At 36.9% G+C, this 23,300-nt stretch overlaps 1 protein-coding gene, 1 long non-coding RNA gene and 2 other non-coding genes across 4 annotated transcripts; all 4 read left to right on the top strand.

The window, feature by feature from the left end:
• The first annotated feature begins 134 nt into the window (after positions 1–134).
• LOC141376618 (uncharacterized) lies at positions 135–5,918 on the top strand. The gene is made up of 2 exons (XR_012387192.1): positions 135–166; positions 4,665–5,918. It is a non-coding gene; the product is annotated as an uncharacterized lncRNA (long non-coding RNA).
• On the top strand, positions 4,790–4,878 carry mirlet7a-1 (microRNA let7a-1). Its single transcript, NR_029976.1, has one exon. It is a non-coding gene; the product is annotated as a microRNA let7a-1 (primary transcript).
• Positions 4,978–5,093, top strand: mirlet7f (microRNA let7f). Its single transcript, NR_029987.1, has one exon. It is a non-coding gene; the product is annotated as a microRNA let7f (primary transcript).
• Positions 5,919–7,650: 1,732 nt separating the features above from the next.
• Positions 7,651–19,677, top strand: wnt7aa (wingless-type MMTV integration site family, member 7Aa). Its single transcript, NM_001025540.1, is given in 4 exon segments — positions 7,651–7,721; positions 8,884–9,110; positions 12,366–12,637; positions 19,198–19,677. Coding segments are annotated over 4 exon segments (1,050 nt in total).
• The last annotated feature ends 3,623 nt before the right edge of the window (positions 19,678–23,300 follow it).

The following is a 23,300-nucleotide window of genomic DNA, read 5'->3' as shown; positions in this document are numbered from 1 at the left end:
ACATTTGTCCTGGGAGCACTGTAGCAATGGGGCGGCACTATTGACGCATGCTCATGGTCCCTATGCGATATCTAGTGTTTATATCTATGAGACGCGGACCGCGGGTGTTCACCACTATTAGCCATTAGCCGACTAGCCTTCAGCTTCCATTGAGGACACAGTGAAGGTATGACAGCGCGCTTGACTTTAAAACATTCCCTTACTGATACCAGGAAAACCACGTTGGTTTTGTCGCTAGTATTTCCTAATATTTTTCTCACGTCCGATAAACTTTAGAAGAAGTTTCCTTAGATTATTGTATTATTTAAGAACGATGTGTCAACTAGCTTGCTGGCTAGTCTGTGAGGGACACCTATCCTAGCATGCTATCAGAGTAGAGCTGATATATTCCAGATGCGGTCCTCTTAAGATTTTAATCGTGTTGTTTGTGAAAAATATCGCGAGCTTTGTATTCGTTTCGATGAACGTTACGTTAAATTTGACGGATTGATGTATTAGCAGGCTAGCCACTGGAGACCGCCATTTTTAGGAATGAAGCGAGGGAAATTTAAGCCACCTACAAAGAGTTCGAGAGGACAAACTGATGGACTAACGAGTAATGAACAATAACTGATATGAATTAGTGTTTTTAATGTCTCCTTGTGAATAATGTGCTGGCAGAGCTGCGGGGTATTGAATCAGCGGATGAGGAATTTCACTGTTAACGTTTGCTGTAAGCTCGAGTCCAGATCTTTTTGTAGGATTTCTTCTCTAAAGATATCCGGGCTTGATAAGTACTATACCAGACTGTGTGTGTTACTAACAGACTTTGTGCAAGTGTGAGGTCTGATTTTGCTAAAAAAAAAAAGATTAAAGTCAGTAATGAGCTCAACTTGTGCAACAAAATATCAGCAGTGATATTTCAAATGCAAGTCAAGTTTAAAGTAAATCTAGTATATATGTTTAATCTGTATCGAGCCTCTAAATAGATAGGTACTATTGAGGTAAAATTTGTTTTGTATTTGCACAACTTGTTACATGCTCCCTATATTGTTTACCATGGTACTTTTTTAATATTCGGCTTAAAATCACATACAGTGATGACTTCAAAACAACATTAACACTATTAGTGTGACTGTGAACAATGTTGTACTTTGATAGTCATTGGCTGACAATATGCTTTCAATATATCAATATGCAAAAGAATACTTTTCTAAAATTATGTAATTAAGGAGATTGTGCAAAGTCTGATTGTGCAAATATAAAACCAACTTTACCTCAATATAGGTACTTTTTATAAAAGGTACTAGTATCTACTAGTCAAAACTGAAGTGTTAATATCGCAGCCCCCCATAGAAGTCAATTGGATTAAAAAATTAAAAAGTTAATTGAACGGTTAAACGTAGATACTTGAAATTAAATAAGCACTGGTATCTGATAATAACAAGAATTTGTATCTTAATAAATAAGTACTAGTATGTTTTAAAAGGTAGTATTATATACGTAAATTCTAGTACTTGATGATGGAAAAGATAATAGTATCTAAAACAGGGGTGCCCAAGCATTTTCAAATAAAGGGTAAAAATTTAAATATCACAGAGTTGTGGGTCAAAGTTACTTAGACCAAACTATATTACATTAAATTTGCCATGTGTAATTTACTCTTTTTTTTTCTTTTTTTTCTTTTTCTTTCTAATATTTAAAAATAAATAGAAAATAATACTTTAAATTGTATTAACTAATACAGCATAGTTTTAAAATGATAACTTAATGCAATAAAAACAAACAATTCCATTTATAACACAGTGGAGTTCAACACTGAATACTCTAATCAAGCTGAATCTGCTTTGACTTGATTTGCTCACCAAAGTCTCCGCATTGTTGGGTGACCTTGTGTACATTTAAACAAAATTTAATTTACACCATTTAATTTCAGTTAGCTTTTAACAATAAAACAAACAAAGAGCTACATTAAATTTGAATTTGAACCATCCCTATTATTCTCCCTCTTCTCAGATGGGATGGTAAGCCAAGACTAAGGTTACCATGGACCAACTTTGGACTGCGGGTCCCAGTTTGGGCATCTCTGATCTAAAAAAAAGCCCTGAAAATATTAGAACATTTTGATAGGATGCAAGAATTGATATTGTGTGTCTGCTGTATTCTGTGTAGAACTGTGACCACCAGAAGAGATGTTTAATGGAAGTATAGCTTCCTATATTAAAATCCTGGTATAATTTAGTAAGTTTCTCAAATAAACAATTGCACATTTTTTCCTAATAAAGTTTGAGACACCTCAGAATACTAATATTAGACTGACTTCTGCTAGAGCATCTTCGTTTAATTTTATACTTAGCTCTTTCTAAGCAGATACTCATTAGTACAATACTAAGTTCCATTATCAATGACATCAAAAGTGGAAAGTTTTGTCAATCATAGTCCCTGTTTACATCTGGTATTAAGATGCAATTACAGGTGAACCACATTAAAGGCTGTTTGAGCTTGTCCACTTTCAACAACGTATTATGTGTTGACCGTACTAGAAAGCCACAATTAATTCATTATTGAGAATGGGGAAACTTGAAATTTTTGTTAAGCCCAGGGTTTGTGAATTGGGGGCTTGTCAATGATATAATTGATAAAATGGAGGGATGCAAGGCTATCAGGCTACTTATTTACAAATAAAACCTTTTTGAGTGTTTCAGGATTGTAATATAACAATTAAAACATTTTTATATGATTAGCGTGGCTTCATAAATTCTTTTTAAAATTACTAAAAATTGCTTAAAACAAACCCTGTGCAAACAATTTTCTCTTCAATTTCTATAAGCAGAGTTTACAAACCTGCTGAATTTTCTTTTAATTTATCAAAAAAGGTACATGCTGACAATAGCGACTTGAACTTAAAAGTGACTACACCTGACACTGTAGACTATGTTGTTTAGGCACTAGGCAGCTGGGATAAAAACTGAAATTGTTCTTTTTTCGGTTTTGATTTTGGGATATAAAAAGCAGAGAACATCTATGTTGCCTTCAAAAAGTGAACTAGATTAAGGTATTTCAGGATACAGGAAGTAAAGCTTTTATTGAACTTGGAGGCGCCTGGACGCATCTTGAAATGCATCTTCCAAAGGCAGCGTTTGTCAGCTATTGGACACAGCTATTGTCTGATGTAACCTGAAATAATATCACATTTACTAGTGTCCTTAACTGTGCCCTTGAATATGAAATGAAAATGCAGCATGATTGGAAAACTTAGTTTAAGTTAGGCTCATGCACATAACAATAATGCAAAAAGGACAAATGTAATAGATTCAGTCAAGTTCCCTTTATGGATCTTTTGCCACTGTATTCATACTTTGGATGTTCTTTCCTCATAGAGTTGTCTTCCATCAATTTTTCTCTCATCACAATATAGCACTGAAGCTTTGACGTTACAACCTGGAAAACTATAATTCACCACTGCTTACTTCAGGATTTTCCAAGGGGTATTTTAAAATGGGAGGTTCACTTCATGAGCAAAACAATGTCTGTTGAGCATAACACAGTCAATAAAGGTGATTTGCTCCACAAAAGAAAAGTGGAAGTGGTCAAAAAGTGAGAACCTCATTTTCACACTTATTCAGCATTGTCTTGTTTGTGAGCGTATTGTTGAAGATACTCATTGTTATCAGGATTAAACGGGTTCTTAATTTAGTATTTTTCCATCCATCTATTTTATTAGATCATTAAATATGAACAGAAACTACAAAGGGAAACGAAATGAAACGCATACCTTGGTGTGCATCAAAACAAGTCATGTGATTTTTGCCTCAGCAGATGATGTGATTAGCTAACTGAACTAGCCAGTGGCTCTCATTGTAAGTAATCTTAAATGTTTTTATTCTTAATAATTCCACAAACTCCTGAGTTAAAGTCTATAACCAAAATGATTTTGTTTTTGATCCAAACATCAGACAACAGTCTCCAAATGCAAGATAATGCAACAGCAATACAGTGCAACTCATTTCCTATGAAGGACAAAGAGCCCTCCTGAGGTCGCAGAAAGCTTTAATATTGATTATTAATAATATATCTTGCTAGTTTTCCAGCAAGTGATGATTTTATTCTCTTGAACACACAGGATGAAAACTTTGCAGTACTTGAAATGTTAAATTCACCATTTTGAATAGAGACATAGCGGATATTTTGGATAGACATAGAGACATAACAGTTTGTAAACCCAAATGCATTACTTCATCTAAAGAACAACAACCAGTTTTTGATGAAACACTAAACTGTTTAGAAAGAGCCCACAAAATGGCGGAAATAGACTTTGAGTGTTGTTGTTTCCTCTTGCTTGCCTGCTGTTACTGTCGGCTTGTATCCCAAAGCCAAACTGGGCCCAAGTTTGAATGTGGCAGCGTTTAATCTTGACTGAGATGTTAATATGCAGCCAAGTCACACACAATGTCAACATGGCGTCCTGGTGCCGAGAGGGTGCCAGTAGTTTGGCCAGCCCTCCATTTTACTGCATTACCCCTGCTGTCTGATGCAGTTCGAGGAGCATTTGCAGACAATTTTGCGCAATGCATTCTTTTATAGATATTAATAATAATGTGCAATTACTAGTTTGCTTTCTGAGCCGCCATGTTTTTGTTGTTTTTTTTCACTTCATTCCCTATCTCTTTTTTCCCAATTCACAGAATGATGCCAAGGACTAAATCCTAACATGGCGGGCAACAAGGACTTCAGAAAACATCGAGTTGGTTACTTCTGTCACGATCTGGCTGCAACACTTCATTTGCGGGTGGACTGGAGGTTACATGTTGACGGTGGGATGAGGTAGTAGGTTGTATAGTTTTAGGGTCACACCCACACTGGGAGATAACTATACAACCTACTGTCTTTCTCAAAGTCCAAATCAAGCTACAGAGTTTCATCCTGTACATCTCTTGGTTTTTATTGTTTTTGAATATCGATTAACACTATTGTTTGTATGTTAGTAGCTTATTTACATGGTAATGCTTGTGCAGTGTGAGGTAGTAGATTGTATAGTTGTAGGGTAGTGATTTTATCCTGTGTAGAAGATAACTATACAATCTATTGCCTTCCCTGAGGGGCAGAAATACACAGAAAAGGAATATGCAAGTTTGCTGGATAATATGAAGCGCTCATGTTTTCTTTAACACAATCACTATTATGATTAAAACTCTTATGAATTGCTTCTTAATAGCTACTAAAATAAGCTTGTTATAGTGAGTGTGTTTATGTATTAGAGGGGTTTAATGGATGCAGAATATAATATGTCATTTATAAGTAGTATTAAACTGCCAATATGCCAGCTGCTCAAGTGGAAAGTGGTCCCTTTACTAAAATGTCACCTGTTTTCTGTATTTTAATGTAACTTAATATGCATGTGTCTGAAGTTCATGTTTTTATTTCACATATATAAGTCAGTGACTATTTGAATCTATTTATAACAAAGCCATACAAATATGTTGCATAATGTTTTCTTTAGTGCATCGATTTAGATTTTTTCAGGGGCTTATTTAATGTAAATTGAAATGTTTTTGGTCAGTGGTGCTGATGAAAATTATAATGACTGAAGTTATAATGAAAAAATAAAACCTCAATCTTTATAATTTTATTAGTACTTTATTCATTAATATTTTGTTTTATTTCATTAGTAATTTTTCACTTTTAACTTCATCACTTTTAAAACAAAACTATTTTGCCAATAATTATTATAACACATTATCACCATCAATCTTTGTCAATGATTAGTGTTTGCCAATGTTGAAAACCTGTTGTAATGCACATTTTAAAAAGGTTTTCTTGATAAATGAATAGCATAATGGGATATTCTTGTGGCCTCCATCCTAAATTTAACCTGTAGAGGGCGCTATTGTATTGTCTATATTGAACACATGGCTAAATTAAACGAGATGATGAAGCTGTCTGTGTTCTCTTCATGAATGATCAGATCTCAGTACAATATTAGAGAACGCCTTTCATTTAGAATTCAGACAATCGCCAGCTGTTATTTCACTGTATCTTTCTATTGCTATGGTGTAAATTAACAAAACCTTGCATGCATGAAAGATCTGTTGGTAATTGCATTGTGCTTAGTGATTCTGGGATGGATGGTTGCTTAGCAACTAGCAGTGTTTAAATGAGACGTTTCACTTCTCTTTATTTAAGATGTTTGGGGAATGTTTTTGGGTAAAAAAAGAACACAATTGAACACAATATATTTTATTTCGAGAAACATTTTAAATATTTTGGAAAAGTAAACATGTCAGGCTGAATAATACAAAAATAAATAACTTCGTTTGAGAAAAAGATTTCTTTACAATTTAGTATGGCATCTTTAAATATCTTCTCTGCTGGAGATACTGTTGTGCAAAAAAAAAACTAACGAAATAAAATGTAAATAAAAAAGTCTTACACATACCTTAAGAACTGTATAGAAGAACATTTTGGCGGATTTAAAACCTGGACTTTTCCTAAGGGCGGTATATCTTGAAAACGGTTACCATCCCATGCCTAGTTATGCCTTCGCAATGCACATTATTGGGTTATTTGGTACCAGAGAATATAAACACCGACATACTAAAATTGCTAAAAAATATTTCAATAATCAATTGTCAAAATCAGGGTTTGACTTTTTCAGTTTATTTCTTTCACTAATAATAATTTAAGATTGATTATTATTTATTAAGTGACATAAGTGATGTTAAAAGGTGATTTTTATTTGTGATAGCCATTACTTAAAGCCCTTTCCATGGAGCTATCCTTGAGTTAGCCTGTCTAATTTTGTTTGCACCTATTGTTATTAATTGAATTGTAAGGAAGTAGCCCGGTGATTAAATGACATTTTAAAAGTTTGAACTTGTTTAATATTTGTTGTACCGCTCTTGGTCACAGAGTACACACACAGCCCTTTGAGGTCTATTATTTTTTTTGGAAGGTGCATGGTTGAACACATCTCTCACCTCGCAATTAAGAGCTTGAGGTGGGTGAGGGGGAAATCTAAAGTCGAACAAGTTTTCTTTTCTCATGGGAGGAGCAAACGGGTGCAGGAAAATAGATAAAAGCTCTGTTTAAGAAGCTGGAGTTACTGCGATATGATCTTCGCCAAGGAGCGCGCAGACAATATTCCTTTCTTAGATTACGCATTATTATAGTTATAGCGCGATATAATAATCAAAGTGACACATAAGTCGTTTATCAGTGAGTTTGTCGTATCTCAAATCAGATTTGACCTCCCTATATAATATAAAATCGTTTGCTCGCGGAGTCTTTTGAAATAACTAGTCGCGTTATCAACCTGCTACGGGAGCACAGACGATTAAAAGGAATATCGGAAAGTTTAATTTCCTCCAGAACGCACACATAGATGTAACAGATAAAGAGTCTGCTGGACATTTTGCTGTGAATGTAAGATTTGGGATAGTTGTACTACTAAATCTCGACGCGTAAAAGTGATTCAGAAGTCGTACATATGCAGAATAACGTTGATCTCCACGCGCCCAGAAGGATATCAGCTCAGGTGTTCACGCCAAACTCTCACGGACTTTTGCATCCCTCCAAGGACTTGCTTTGCTTGTGATAAAACCACCGGTCAAGCTATTGCCCACCAGGAGACTGCTATCATTTCACAGTCCATTAACAAAGCACAGGCTGAACATGAGCAGGAAAACGCGCCGCTGGATTTTTCATATTTTCCTCTGTTTGGGGATTATTTATTTGAAGATTGGGTAAGTAGGGTCAAATGGAATGTCTTGTTTTAACCTGTCAAGTATTTAGTAACCACATTTGTATATAAAAAGCCTAGTTTAATTAAGGATTTATAATGATTAATCATAATATAAAGATTGCAAGGCTATTGTCGTTTTACTGCCTTCATATGACTCTTAAATTTGATAACTGCAAAAAATATAGTAAATAATTTAATAAATAAAAATAGAAATGTACAGTCTACAAGATAATTGGATTCATATGTTTGTGTGTGTTTACAGTTCATCAAAGCCAGTTTACAGTTTATTGAACGTAATTCAAAGCCATGCAAACAATTATAATAATTTTTTAAACAAAGTAAATTATATGACCAAATTAATATTTAGAAAACAACATTTGGCAGGTCAGTATGGTCTAACAAGACTTGTTGAGGTTAACAATGAATACCAGACCAACAACACTACTAAGACAAGCTAAAAAAATCACAAAATAAAAACGGGACTTTTAATTAAATGCCATAGATTATTAACGGACTGTTCAATTATTGAACTTTAAATTTAAAGGCTAAAAAATCTGATTCTTATTCATGACTCAAATTTATATTTTTAAATATACTTTAAAACAACAGTGTAGACATTTTCAAGGTAAAAAAAAGAAAATTTAGCAATTTTTAACTGAGCTTGATGTTTGTATAAATGATAAGAAACCAACATTAAGTATAAAGATGACATTGGCAAAAACTTGACACCAGAGTTTATAAATTCTCCTTGTAACACACTAAACATGCTTCATTTTTATTGACCCATATTTTATCCATTAATTTCTTCCTGAGAATAATATTTTAATATGCCATGAGTTACTATATATTCATTAATAATATATCCATTATACTGTTTAACCTTCCCAGTAGTGGGTTGTGGCTGGAAGGGCATACACTATGTAAAACATATGCAAGAATAGTTGGTGGTTCATTCCACTGTGGCGAACCTTGATAAATAAGGGATTAAACCGAAGGAAAATGAATGAATGAATACTGTATAGCTTTCTCTCAGTGCAGTTTGGTTACCAGCAATTTACACTGAATTATCTCTCAGTCATGGCCTGTTCCTCAACAACTGTATTGCACATATTCAATATTTCCCATTTAAATAAAAACTTTCACTTATTTTAAAACTTTTACAGGGGCTTTTCCTCGGTGGTTGCATTGGGAGCGAGTATTATCTGTAACAAAATTCCTGGTTTGGCCCCTCGTCAAAGGACTATCTGTCAAAGCCGGCCTGACGCTATCATTGTCATTGGAGAAGGAGCGCAAATGGGAATCAATGAGTGTCAGTTTCAATTCAAAAATGGAAGGTGGAACTGCTCGGCCCTCGGGGAAAGAACTGTCTTTGGAAAAGAGTTGAAAGTGGGTATGTTACCAAATTATTACATTTACATTGTTAAATGAAGTGTTGCTTTTTATTTAGAACTAAGGGGGATCTCAAGAGGGATCAAAACCCAAATAAAGGGTGGCTTGTAGATTTCAGATTCTTGCTAAAAGACTGACATTCTTTGTGAATATGAATGTGAACATTTATACACCTGCTAGAACACACTTTGTTTAACAATTCGATAAGACTGTCTTGTTAAAAAGACACTAAAGCAACTTTAGAAAGTCTTTGAATGACGCAGTATTGTGACCTGTTTCCCTCACTTTGACATCTCATTTGAAATGATTTGTCGCTGGATGTCAGGCTAAGCTTTAACGTCTCACACGCCACAGTAACAATGTCAGGTAGTTTTCAGCGGCATTCATGGAGCAAGTGCCAACGCGGCTGGATTTATAGCCCTCTCAACAATCCAGCCTCTCAAAAGAATTTTTTTTTTTTCTAGTCGTCCTGTCTTATCTGTAGATTTTAATGATTTGGCAGTCAGGGTTTTCACTTTACCACGGGTATAAGTTACAGTGGTTGAATGGTAGGAGCACAAGAAAGTACAGTATTGTGCACAAATGTAACAATATGTCACCTTTGAGAGACAAAGCAAAAGTAATTAAGCAACTTGGGGTAATGTAATCCATTTTCCTAAGGCAAACTTTGGTCTATTGAGAGGTCCTTCAGTGCTATTGAGCCTACGACATTTTGATGAATGGACTTTGCTTTAGTTCCTTGCTCTCAAAGAGGTCGGCGAGTTATTGCATGGACTTTCCAGTGGAAGTTAGCAGAAGGAAATTTTCAATGCTTGAATTTCGAAGATATTTGATGAAATTTCTTTTCTTTTCCATTCCACTCTTAACATCCAGTCAGACTTTCGACGAAGTGGTTGAGGCCCAGGGGAAAAGCTTAGATCTGTAGAGACTTGTATCTATTGCTGAAGGTGATGCTGTATTTTATCCTACTGCATCAAAGACAAGCGCCTCTTGACAAAAAAAAGCACAGGTTTTCATGTCCTTCCATCTCGTTCTGGAGCGGTTTACACTTGAATGGCAGGCTGGATCTGTTGTGGGTGCTGCTGATTATATTATTTAATGCTGTCTGCTTGGACAGCTGCTATAGGTCTTGTGTTGTGTGCCCTCTCATCTAAGTTGATGCTGACTTAGAGTGACAGAGCGTGGTCTCCATTTCTGAAGCGGCCCGACTACTTTATTTACCCAGAGTCTTTTTGTCTGTGGTCGGTATAGGGAGGATTAAATAAAGTGGACAACCGTTCAAACATGATTGGTTTCAGTAGGTGTACGACCAGTCATGCTCAAAGTACCAGAAGCTAGGAGATGAAAAGCGGTAGTTAATCCTTCGGGGAAGGGCTTGCATGCTCAAAAAAGAAAAAGTTAAGTAATGTGCAATAATGTTTAGGGCCTGGTACCAAGGTCTACATTTGGCACACACGGCAATGGAATCTTCTCTTAGGTGCACATTTTGCATGGACTCGTTCACCTTTTTATCGTATATGTGAATGAAGTTGTGATTGAAATATAGCCTCCTGGAAATCAGCAGCTGGACGGATATGCGAAAGGCGTAGCGTTTTCGCGCTTGTGTTACTTTATGTTTCTTGAGAGCAACACTCCTAAATCTTCTCTGACTTAACCACCCTCTGGTATGCTCAAAAATAGTTTTCCTCCAACAGCATTAATGCCTCAAGTCCAGACAAGCACATTGTATGAGGTTTATAAATTAACCTCTTGCATTTACAGTTTTGGCAAGAGACGTCTTGCAGAGAATCATGTGATGCCACTGATTCGGATTTCTCTCGAAAAAGAAATGACACTCGTGTCATAACACACATGCTTTATGGGTGTCTTATCAGCTGTGTTTGTGTTCAGAATATCTTGATTTGGGTAAACACAGCTCGAGTGATATACAAAGACAAGAAGCATTCTACTCGAGTACTGATGAGAGTTTAAAGATTTTGCGTCAGTGCAGTCTTCATTTTCCTTTCTTTCAGGATGCATCCCTTCTCCCCTGGCGGCAAGCCCAAACAACTCATAAAAATCTCAACATAATTGATGCCCCAAACTGGCCTTTGTTAAATTGCATGGGCAAAGTTCCAAGATGTTTATCATCAGCAGGTCAACACATACCAGTGTTAGTGAGTTTCAGGAAACCACTGAAGACTTTTGATCGCTTCAAGGTGAAAATTCCTGAATTGCTAAGCCGGTCTGTTAGCAGTCTGACATATTTGTGTGTTTTTCACTATTTGCTGTGAAATGATCAAAAGATAGCGAAGATATTAATTGCAATAACTCATGACATCACTCTTCATGAGGCCTAAAAAGGTTAACTTTTTAAGTGGTTCTTTGGTTCCAGGTGTGTAAATGATTCTTAGGACTGTCAATACATGATGACTCATTAATCCACAAGCGGAAATGTAGATTTCCGGGAATGTTAATATAGCTTCGCAACATTTTATTTAATTTTTAAAAAAAATTTTTGCTAGCGATTCTGTCCCATTCCAGAGGAAAAATCAATAATGGAAAAGTCTGTTTGTAGAATTGGTGTTTGGGTAAAGTTGCTTGATTTCACCCTACAAAAAAAAAAAGTCCCCAAATAACTCTCCTCATGGTTTTCAGACCTATCTTTGTCCTTATAAATGAAATACACTGTTAACCTGGAAGTGCCCTGTTTAACAGTGGCAATCAATTATAGCAGTGCTCTGGCCAGGGAGGCACTGCATGCCTGAGGAGTTCATCTCCACAGGGTGGATCCCTCGTTCTGACGGAAGCTGGGACAGTGGCCAGACTTGAGTCTAAACACATACCCTCTATCTCTACCATTCTATTGTCTCTGAAATAAACCCTTGTCCTTTGTGCTTATTAAAGAGATGGACCGTTCCTTCCTTTGCTCATCTGTGTGCAAACAGTTATTTGTCTTTCTGTTTCCTCTCTGTGACAACTGAAGGACAATTATTTGTGTGTTGAGTAATCACAGGTATGCGATCCCTGTTTGTTTTGCCTATGTCTGGTTTTAGATCATTTTTATATCACACTTTTCCCAGTAAGCCCCCCACACCATCTACCCAAAGCCAAACGGTTAATCGGTGCATGATAAATGAACTTCACTTGACTCAGCTAACACATTTCATTATTGTTTTGAGTGTCAAGATATGTCAGGTATGTAGGGGGTTTAAAACTGCCTGTAACTGGATCTTGCTGCCAGCAAACCTGACGGAGAATGTTCTTTTGGTTCCAGGGAGTAAGGAGGCAGCCTTCACTTACGCCATCATCGCTGCCGGGGTCGCCCATGCCATCACGGCAGCTTGTACTCAGGGTACACTAAGCGGCTGTGGATGTGACAAGGAGAAGCAAGGTTTCTACAACCAGGAGGAGGGCTGGAAGTGGGGAGGATGCTCGGCTGATATTCGCTACGGTCTGAGCTTCTCAAAGGTCTTCCTAGATGCACGGGAGATCAAGCAGAACGCCAGGACACTCATGAACCTTCATAACAATGAAGTAGGACGCAAGGTATGTGGCACCAAAAAAATTACAAAGGTGTTTTGGTTTACATTCTTAGTCTTACAAGACTCTGTTGGATTAATAGATTAGTATTAGATTAGCATTGGCATGGATTAATTGATTAGCATTAGGAAGGAGAAGCTCTGGTTTTGCAATGCACATGACCAGCCATTTGAAATTATTGGAATAACTATATGGATCATTTCAATGTGGTCATGTCATTGACCCATGGACATTTCCAGCTTCTTATCAAGCCATTTCATAACTGTAACATGAGGCAATTTAATTATAACTTAACATTAAAACAGCTATCATAACATTATATATCAATATGTGGCTCTTTGGATATTCAGAAACTAAAGAAACTAAAAATGTACAACAGGACATACATTCGGACATTTGTTTTGGTTACATCTCTCAAAACGGTTTATATGTGCCCTTTAAATGATTTGTTTTTCTGGAAATAGAAGCGAGTTAGAAGTCTGCAGCCTTCCTGGAGAGCCACTGTCTTGAGTTTAGATTCAGCTTAAATTAAACAAATCTGAACCGGCTGATCAAGGCTCCCTGTCTCACTATAAACTTCTATACAAGTGTTGTAGTTCAAACCTGCAGGACAGTGGTCATCCAGGACCAAGAGTGAACACTCGGTTGATAATGAACTTCAAGAAACTATTGAAGTCTACAATGATAAAAAATCCAAAAGATTTGGTGTGCAACTGTAAAGATAACGCTGAAGCTAAAATGACTGTCCTTCATAATCTTTTTGTCATTTAGTGCCAATCTGCAGTGTGTGATGTTTCAGCACTCTGGACAGAGCTTTATTTGTGGCTTAAAATCCCAATGCCTGACCAGTGGCCTTTGAAATGTTGCTTTATAGCAAGTACATTCAGTATAGCGACTTGTAAATTCATAGCTAGTTCACAGATCAGTTTGCCTTTTTCATTGAGCAATGAAAGTAGGCTTATGGCAGTGGTTCTTAATTCCGGTCTTCGTCCCCCTGTCCTGCACATTTTGTATGTCTTCCTTACTTTTCTTCTTTTGTATTTATTCCTTCTTTACTCCTGCCACAGCCATATCACCCTGCAGCCGAAGACCGGTTACTCAATGAAGTAGGGCTGAGCCTGGTCAGTACCTGAATGCGAGACCACATGCTGTTGGAAGTGGTAGTAGCTCAACCTGTGGTCTGTGTGAGTCCTAACGCCCCAGTAAAAGTGAACGGGACACTATACTGTCAGTGGGCTATGTCTTTCATATGAGACATTAAACAGAGATCCTTACTCTCTGTGGACATTAAAAATCCCATGGCACTTCTTGTAAAGAGTAGGGGTATAACCCCGGTGTCCTTGCCAAATTACTTTCATCTGCCCTTACCGATCATGGCCTCCCAATCATCCCCATCCACCAAATTGGCTGTAAATCTGTTTCTCCACTACAGCTATAGCTGGTGAGTGCACTGGCGCAGTTGTCCTGTGGCTGCCATCACATCATCTAAGTCAGTGGTTCCCAACCTTTTTCTTAGGGGCCCCCCCCATGAACATATACAAACATTGGAGCACCCCCACCATATAAATACACACGCACGCACACACATATGTACTGTATATATATATATATATATATATATATATATATATATATATATATATATATATATATATATACATACATACATACAGTATGTGTGTGTTTGTGTAATATTAATATATAATATGTATACAAAATATAAAATAATCAGTTTTAACTTGTCTTGGCCTTCAATAAAACCAAAATTTAGGTAGGCTTTGACATACTGTCTAATCTTTTTCTTCACCTCTAAAGAATCATTGCATTCACGTTTCTCTGCCATTTTTGTTTTGATTTTGCCTTTACGAGAAGTTGGACAACCACATTGCGCAAGTGAGCAAAATTTAAATAATTATTTAAAGTTATTTATATTAATTATTTTTACTATTATGTTGGAATTTTAAGCATGTGTTTTGATTTTTTTTTTTTTTTGGTACTAAAAAATACATATATAATAGTAGGGCTGCTCGATATTGGGAAAAATCATAATCACAATTATTTTGGTCATAATTGTAATCATGATTATTCAAAACGAGTATCAGAAAAAATACAATAAAATTATTAGCGCTCCTGAGAATTTTTTTTTTATAAATATTTCCCAAATTATGTTTAACAGAACAAGGAATTTTAACAGTATTTCCTCTAATATTTTTCTTCTAGGCTTATTTGTTTTATTTTAGCTAGAATAAAAGCAAGTTTAAATATTTTGAAAGCTATTTTAAGGTCAATATTATTAGCCCCCTTAAGCAATAAATATTTTTGATGACTTGCCTAATTACCCTAATTAAGCCTTTGAACTGCACTTTAATCTGAATGGTTGTATTTTGAAAAATATCTAGTAAAATATTATGTGCTGTCATCACAGCAAAGATAAAATAAATCAGTAATTAGAAATGATATATCAAAACTTTTATGTTCAGAAAAAAAAAACTTCTTTCTATGAAACAGAAATTGGGCAGGAAAAGTTAATATTCAGTTAATATTCAGGCTAATAATTCTGACTTCAAGTGTTTACATACAGTTATTTTCCAGCCTGCAAAGGAAAGAGAAATAAATACAATTAAATAAAAATATTAAACAAACTGCTTTAAGCATCTTCACTGTAAGAAAAACACTTTAGCTACAAAAATCCTTCAGAGAAACATTTTCTCGTTATGTTTGATTAATGATAAAACAGGCGGCAGCAGGAATATTTCGCGCTGTCTCTTTAATGGTTTCTCTTTCACGTCTTTTGATTCTCAACTTGTTTGTTTATTACACAAATGGGGGCTAATATAAATAATCACGAAACACCGCGTTTTGACACCTATTTGACCATTAAAGCGCTCACGTTAATGACTTTAGATGTCTGCGCTCCTCTGCTCGTCTCAGCCTGCAAATGAGAGCGAATGCTGACTGGCCGCATGCTTCTGGCTGCGTGTGCGTGCTGCACACACACATTCGCGCTTTTAAGAGCAACGCGTGCACAGCTGGAAAGGTGGCGGTATATGATGCATATAATCGTTTATCTTGATTAATGCTTTTTTATAATCGTTTGAAATCGAAATCGGATTTTCGATTAATTGTACAGCCCTATATAATAGTGGAGCATTTTTATGCCTTTTTCTACCTCAATACTTATCCTCTCCCGCGCCCCCCTTGTGAACTCTGGCGCCCCCCTTAGGGGGGCGCGGACCCCAGGTTGGGAACCACTGACTTAGATCATAAAAATGGCATAAAAAATGCTCCACTATTATATAGGGCTGTACAATTAATCGAAAATCCGATTTCGATTTCAAACGATTATAAAAAAGCATTAATCAAGATAAACGATTATATGCATCATATACCGCCACCTTTCCAGCTGTGCACGCGTTGCTCTTAAAAGCGCGAATGTGTGTGTGCAGCACGCACACGCAGCCAGAAGCATGCGGCCAGTCAGCATTCGCTCTCATTTGCAGGCTGAGACGAGCAGAGGAGCGCAGACATCTAAAGTCATTAACGTGAGCGCTTTAATGGTCAAATAGGTGTCAAAACGCGGTGTTTCGTGATTATTTATATTAGCCCCCATTTGTGTAATAAACAAACAAGTTGAGAATCAAAAGACGTGAAAGAGAAACCATTAAAGAGACAGCGCGAAATATTCCTGCTGCCGCCTGTTTTATCATTAATCAAACATAACGAGAAAATGTTTCTCTGAAGGATTTTTGTAGCTAAAGTGTTTTTCTTACAGTGAAGATGCTTAAAGCAGTTTGTTTAATATTTTTATTTAATTGTATTTATTTCTCTTTCCTTTGCAGGCTGGAAAATAACTGTATGTAAACACTTGAAGTCAGAATTATTAGCCTGAATATTAACTGAATATTAACTTTTCCTGCCCAATTTCTGTTTCATAGAAAGAAGTTTTTTTTTTCTGAACATAAAAGTTTTGATATATCATTTCTAATTACTGATTTATTTTATCTTTGCTGTGATGACAGCACATAATATTTTACTAGATATTTTTCAAAATACAACCATTCAGATTAAAGTGCAGTTCAAAGGCTTAATTAGGGTAATTAGGCAAGTCATCAAAAATATTTATTGCTTAAGGGGGCTAATAATATTGACCTTAAAATAGCTTTCAAAATATTTAAACTTGCTTTTATTCTAGCTAAAATAAAACAAATAAGCCTAGAAGAAAAATATTAGAGGAAATACTGTTAAAATTCCTTGTTCTGTTAAACATAATTTGGGAAATATTTATAAAAAAAAAATTCTCAGGAGCGCTAATAATTTTATTGTATTTTTTCTGATACTCGTTTTGAATAATCATGATTACAATTATGACCAAAATAATTGTGATTATGATTTTTCCCAATATCGAGCAGCCCTACTATTATATATGTATTTTTTAGTACCAAAAAAAAAAAATCAAAACACATGCTTAAAATTCCAACATAATAGTAAAAATAATTAAAATAAATAACTTTAAATAATTATTTAAATTTTGCTCACTTGCGCAATGTGGTTGTCCAACTTCTCGTAAAGGCAAAATCAAAACAAAAATGGCAGAGAAACGTGAATGCAATGATTCTTTAGAGGTGAAGAAAAAGATTAGACAGTATGTCAAAGCCTACCTAAATTTTGGTTTTATTGAAGGCCAAGACAAGTTAAAACTGATTATTTTATATTTTGTATACATATTATATATTAATATTACACAAACACACAAATACTGTATGTATGTATATATATATATATATATATATATATATATATATATATATATATATATATATATATATACAGTACATATGTGTGTGCGTGCGTGTGTATTTATATGGTGGGGGTGCTCCAATGTTTGTATATGTTCATGGGGGGGGCCCCTAAGAAAAAGGTTGGGAACCACTGATCTAAGTGAATGCTGCACACTGGTGGTGGTGTGGAGAGACCCCCCTCTCATGATTGTGAACACCAACTTGTTAACAGAGAGATCCATGAACTGATTTTTGTGTGTCAAATAAGAGAGACATAAAAATTTCACAGGACAAGGGGGGCCAAGGGCCGGAGTTGAGAAATATTGGGTTATGGTAATCACATAACACACCTATGGTTTTGATTGGATAATGGACTGCAATACAATGCCTATGTGAAAGATCAAAGGGCGGGGTCTCTCTCAAGACACATGGATCCTTCCTTTGTAAACTTTTCCTGAGACCTACTGTTTATCAGTAATCAGCAGCCAGAACACACAAGGTACGATATGAATCCAAGATACCAGACAATTGCTAAAAAGACTCCAGTAAGTCTGAGGAGAAAAAAAAACTAATTAAAAGCAAGGTAAAGTCTCTGCCAGCCATAGCAAAAGTGAAAAAATAGTGAAAGGAAGAGAAAGAAAGGGAGAAAAAGACACATTAACCAACCACACTAAAGACGGCACCGGCTTGAACAAGCAATCCACTGATGCCAATCAAACCTCTCGGATATCTTCCATATCTAAACAGGCACTCTGCTTCACTGAGCTTTGCTTACGTTTACCCATTCATTCATCTATTCTGAGCAAATCTATGTTTTTTCTCTTTGTAATTTTGCTGCTCTCCTAGGGTCAGATACATTAATATTTAGCATTTGTTTGCATGAGAATAACTACAGGCCAAGAAAAGATACAGCTTCTCTCATTCACACCGCTGCTCAAAATATTTTGCTTTTACCTGTGGGGTTTGACGTGTGTGTAGGGGAAGCACACAGGCACCTGAAACCTGACTCCTGAGCTTTATCTGTGTACACTACACACAGGGTGATTGTTGTAGGAACTCTGCGATCATCGTTCAGTCAGTGTTTATATCATATCCCGTGCATATTCCGCTCTATTGCTTATACAAGACAAGAGACTCCTACAGACAACCTCTGATAGTTTGCCCCTTGCAACAATTTGTGGCGTGTGTTGTGTACACAAATGAAACGGCTTCCTACAAGTAGTCAGAGAGCCTGTGAACACAAGCTGTGTTTTGCAGGCCCGCTCTTCACAGTGAGAGGAATGAGGTAGTCTAGCACTGCAAGTTTAACAATCCTTGCATTCTTCAAATCGGAATGTTTAAAAAAAATACCTTTGTCTCAACCTGTTTAACCATTCCCAGAATTGATGCTTAAAAATACCCAATTTAATACCACCAAGAGTGATTTCACAAATCCCTTCAGTATTATTAGTCTATCTAGATTGCCGTTTGCTGGAACACAGATATATATGTAATGTGGACATATGCTAAACTTTTCAACCAGAGTTTATGATCAAAGACCACCACATACCTTTTCATAAATAAGATCTTTTCCTTCCTCATACATTTCCCGCTTAGCATCAGTAATTCTATCTTTTGTAACGGATGATTGCACACTTCAAATTTGTCACCAGTCAGACTAACTAAATCAACAATGAGTCATCCATCAGTCTGCATTTCATAATTACCTTAGGCTAAGATTCCTAAAAGAACCTAGGTGCCTAAATAATCCCAAAGGTATTGACTTGTTTATTTTTCCTCCCACTTTAGATCTTGGAAAAGAACATGCGTTTAGAGTGTAAATGCCATGGCGTATCTGGATCCTGCACCACCAAGACTTGCTGGACCACTCTCCCCAAGTTTCGGCAGCTGGGTTACATCCTCAAGGAGAGGTATAACCACGCCGTTCATGTGGAACCAGTCCGCGCCAGTCGGAACAAGAGACCGGCCTTTCTGAAAGTTAAAAAACCGTACTCCTACAGGAAGCCCATGGACACAGATTTAGTATACATTGAGAAGTCACCCAACTATTGTGAGGCAGATCCTGTGACGGGTAGCATGGGAACCCAGGGAAGGATCTGCAACAAGACTGCGCAGCATACCAATGGCTGCGACCTCATGTGCTGCGGACGAGGATATAACACACACCAGTACTCGCGTGTCTGGCAGTGCAACTGCAAGTTTCTTTGGTGTTGCTACGTCAAGTGCAATACCTGTAGTGAACGGACAGAAGTGTACACATGCAAGTGAAATATTTATTGCTGGGGTTATTGTACACAGCTGTAACTTGTAAGGTAGTAGGTCTGCAACTGTCGCAGCTGGATGACCACTACTATAGATTCCAGGTACTGAGAGGAAAGAGCCATTTGCACTGGAAAATGTGGGCCTGGTGGAGTCTAGATGGAGGAATTGCATTCAATGCATTCAGCTTTGCTCCAGAGCTCTGCTGAAGGCTTCGGTCTAGGTACCAGTAGACACCCTTCTGTTCCAGTACTGAGCAACAGAGCGGAGTAGCCTGCAAAGGCTTGATCTGTGGACCGTGAGAAACATGTGGAGTGTGACTATGGAGGGTGTTCTGCTCCGTAGATAGTGCGGAAGCATTTCTGAGGAACATTTTGGCCTGAGTTATTGACTTTACAAATCTTACAACATAAAAAAAACTGTACATGGATGCAACAGTGATATTTAATGTTTTATTTAGAGAGAAACGCTAATATTAATTTATTTAATAAGGAAACTACTGAATCTTCTCATCGAGTTTACTAGCTTAGATTAGCTCTCCTTCTGTTTTGATGTTGTGTGTTTTGCATAGAAATAAACTGACCAACTTTTACACTGTACCTGTACATTATGTGCTTTAGCTTAGGGAAGAACCAATGACAATGCACAATACGAAAACACATGCGCTGCACTCATGGTGTAATTGCTAGTCTCTCAAGGCAGAGACTCTACTGTGTTTGATGTATCATTGTCTTTGTACCCTTTTCCCCCATCAACCCTTGCACATATATCAATATGTACAAATACACACTGGAATTATGCATCATGTTTGAAGACTCATTCGTTCTAGAGGGAATGAACAAGTAGTCAATCCCCAACAATATATTTGTCTTTAAATTGGAATAGTCCAACTAGAAGAAACTTTTACATGGGAACAACATTCTACCCACTTACTCTTAAACTTTATGACCTCACTTAACACAAAGCTTTATGCTAATGAGGCCACTAGCTCCTCTCGCTTTTGGCTAATATTTGCTCTGTTGGCAAAGAAAGAGAATCTGTAATTAATTCACTTTGGACTACAAGAGCCTAAATACAGATGCCCCACCTGCTACTGATGTGGAATGTTGAAATCAGATAACCAGTTCTATAAATGTTATATATTATAGGTAATATAACACTTTTTTTTTGCTGCTAGATTTGTTCTGTTCTGCAATTGTAGTAAATAACACTAGTGATATTTTTGCGCATTGTGAGCAAATGTGGTTGTCCAGACAGATTGTCCCTGTGTTGATATATATTTTGTAAGAGATTATTTTTATATGAGTATTTTATTTATTTTGTGTAAAGGAAAAACCCACTACCAGTGTCCTCTAGATGGACAGAAATTAGAGAAATAAGCTAGGAACAGTGTGATTGTGTCATGGTACCAGTTTGCGCAGTTTATGTAAACTACACCTCAATGAAGTACCACTCATAGTGGTGTAGTCGGACCAAGTACGTAAAGATAACGATCATACTGGTGTTTAAACTTCAAGTAGCATTTTCACGACAAAGGTCCTACATATGGGATCAGTAAGGGAGACTATAGTGAAATAATCCTGGGACAAAACTCTTTGGTACTGACTGAGTGTTTTTACCAAAGAGCATCAGAATTTAAGAACAGCTCTTTTGTCAAGAGTCTAAAAACAGGATGGCCTGGATGTGATTATTATTTTACAAAAAAATTGGTAATTTAAACAGATGTCTTGCCAAATGGATTGTACTTCATGATTGTGTCATAAGTGATCAAAATGTTGTGCATTATGTTGTGAACAGTGTTAATAAATACTTCCTTGGCTTGCACCAGTTTTTTCATGAGGTATACATTTCCTAAGCACATTTTGTGAAGTTTATTTATAAACTTATTTCGAGAGGGTCTTGTGCTAATGATTGCTTGCGGCTGGTCCCGCATTATCCAATTTATGATTCACTATTCAGACAACTCCTAAGCCACTATAAATACCCTAAGTTCCATTTCACAACCATCTTCGTTGTGAAGAATCCCCCCTTCCACCCCTTCTCCTCTTCCTTTTCTAGATGGGTGGGATGGTGGCCCAGTGTTTTGCACTGTTGCCTCACAGCAACTTCACTGGTTCTAGTCCTTACCAAGCCAGCTGATGTTTCTATATGAGTTTACACGTTCTCCTCTTGCTCACGTGGGTTTCCCCCAGGTTCCCCGGTTTCCTCCCACCATCTAAAAACCTGCAACTTAAGTTAATTGACCAATCCATATCGGCATCATAGACATGCTTCTAGTAAGTATCTTTTAAGAGCAATCACTATCTGTTCATTAGCTACTACTGCAGGAAAGTTCTCGCTATCTACCTGAGCTCAAACTCCCCTCTCGCCTTGCAATCGGGAGGGAGCCCTGGGCTCGAGGATCTTATGAGCTCTGGGCTCTCTCCCGGGACAGCATGCCAAACAAGCTTTATAATCAAGTGTGAACACAAAATACATGCTGTAGAGTACACAGGTGTACAGACATTCAATTCAAATCAAATCAAATCAAAATGTACAATGTTTATTTTTCTAGCACACTTTGTTATTCTTAAGGTGATCTGTAAAGGTTAATCCACTAAAATTATTATTTTTTTTGTATTAATCAAAGTCTGACCATTTACTTCTATTTTTTCTCAACCATTCCCCTGTTATCATTAATTTGCTATGTGAAAATACACAAACAAAAGCCCCACCCCACTCAATATTCCGTTTCAGTTAAAAGTACATCAACATACTGGAATAAAAGTCTCGGCAACTTCAGGCTTACGCAGACTTTAAGTAATCATCACATCACCCATACAATCCCCTTTACATCTTACACCAAACAGAGTCATCACTAGCTTGACAGACCTTCAAATTAGCGGTAACAACTGGCAAGACGTACATGGCCGTTAAGTTACGCTTGACTACTGGCTCTGACAGTTTTTACTACATGGATGACTGCGGGGCAGGGAGGAAGCTAACGAAAGTGCTTGCATGTTAATGGTAGTGCTGGTGTATGGCTTTAATTGATGAGTAGCACTGAGGAGGGTGTCTCAGCAAAGGGTAGATAGAAGGGAGGGGGAAGAGGGGTGATGGATTACTCTGACATCTGCTTCATTCACTTCTCAGCGCCGTCACCACAACAACGCCAATGTGGCCCCCAAAAATGCTGTCCAGTTTCCCTGAGAAGCAGGCCTGCCCATTAGCGAAATGTTAACTATGCAAAATCCAGCTAACTTTTGGATGCTATTTATTTTGTCCACCCTAAAGGCGAAAGGGATGGCAAAAAAGAGAGGCTTTGCTATTGTGAAGGATGATGTCAAGAGGAATTTCAATCCAAAAGTTAGAAAAGATCTTAGCATCACCCCTTGAATAATCGCCACAAAACGCTCCTTTGAGAATCGGATGAAAACTCATCAATAGGCAACAGCGTGAAAAGGCAGCTGGCCAAATAGCCTTGGTTAAAGTAACATCGGCACCCAGTCACCATGAGCTGAATCACAATATTGTGTGGTTTTGAAAAAAACCTTTTGGATGTTACTCTCTTTGGCTCGGGCTCCTGCCTCTTTTCCACATTCTGAATGGCATGACGTTGGAGAGCTTAACACTTGTAGATGGAGGAGACAAGG

This window comes from Danio rerio, chromosome 11 (assembly GCF_049306965.1).
Source record: "Danio rerio strain Tuebingen ecotype United States chromosome 11, GRCz12tu, whole genome shotgun sequence".
In the NCBI taxonomy this organism is placed as follows: Eukaryota; Metazoa; Chordata; class Actinopteri; order Cypriniformes; family Danionidae; genus Danio; species Danio rerio.
The sequence above is the reverse complement of the archived record's forward strand: the minus strand, read 5'-3'. Positions and strand labels throughout refer to the sequence as shown.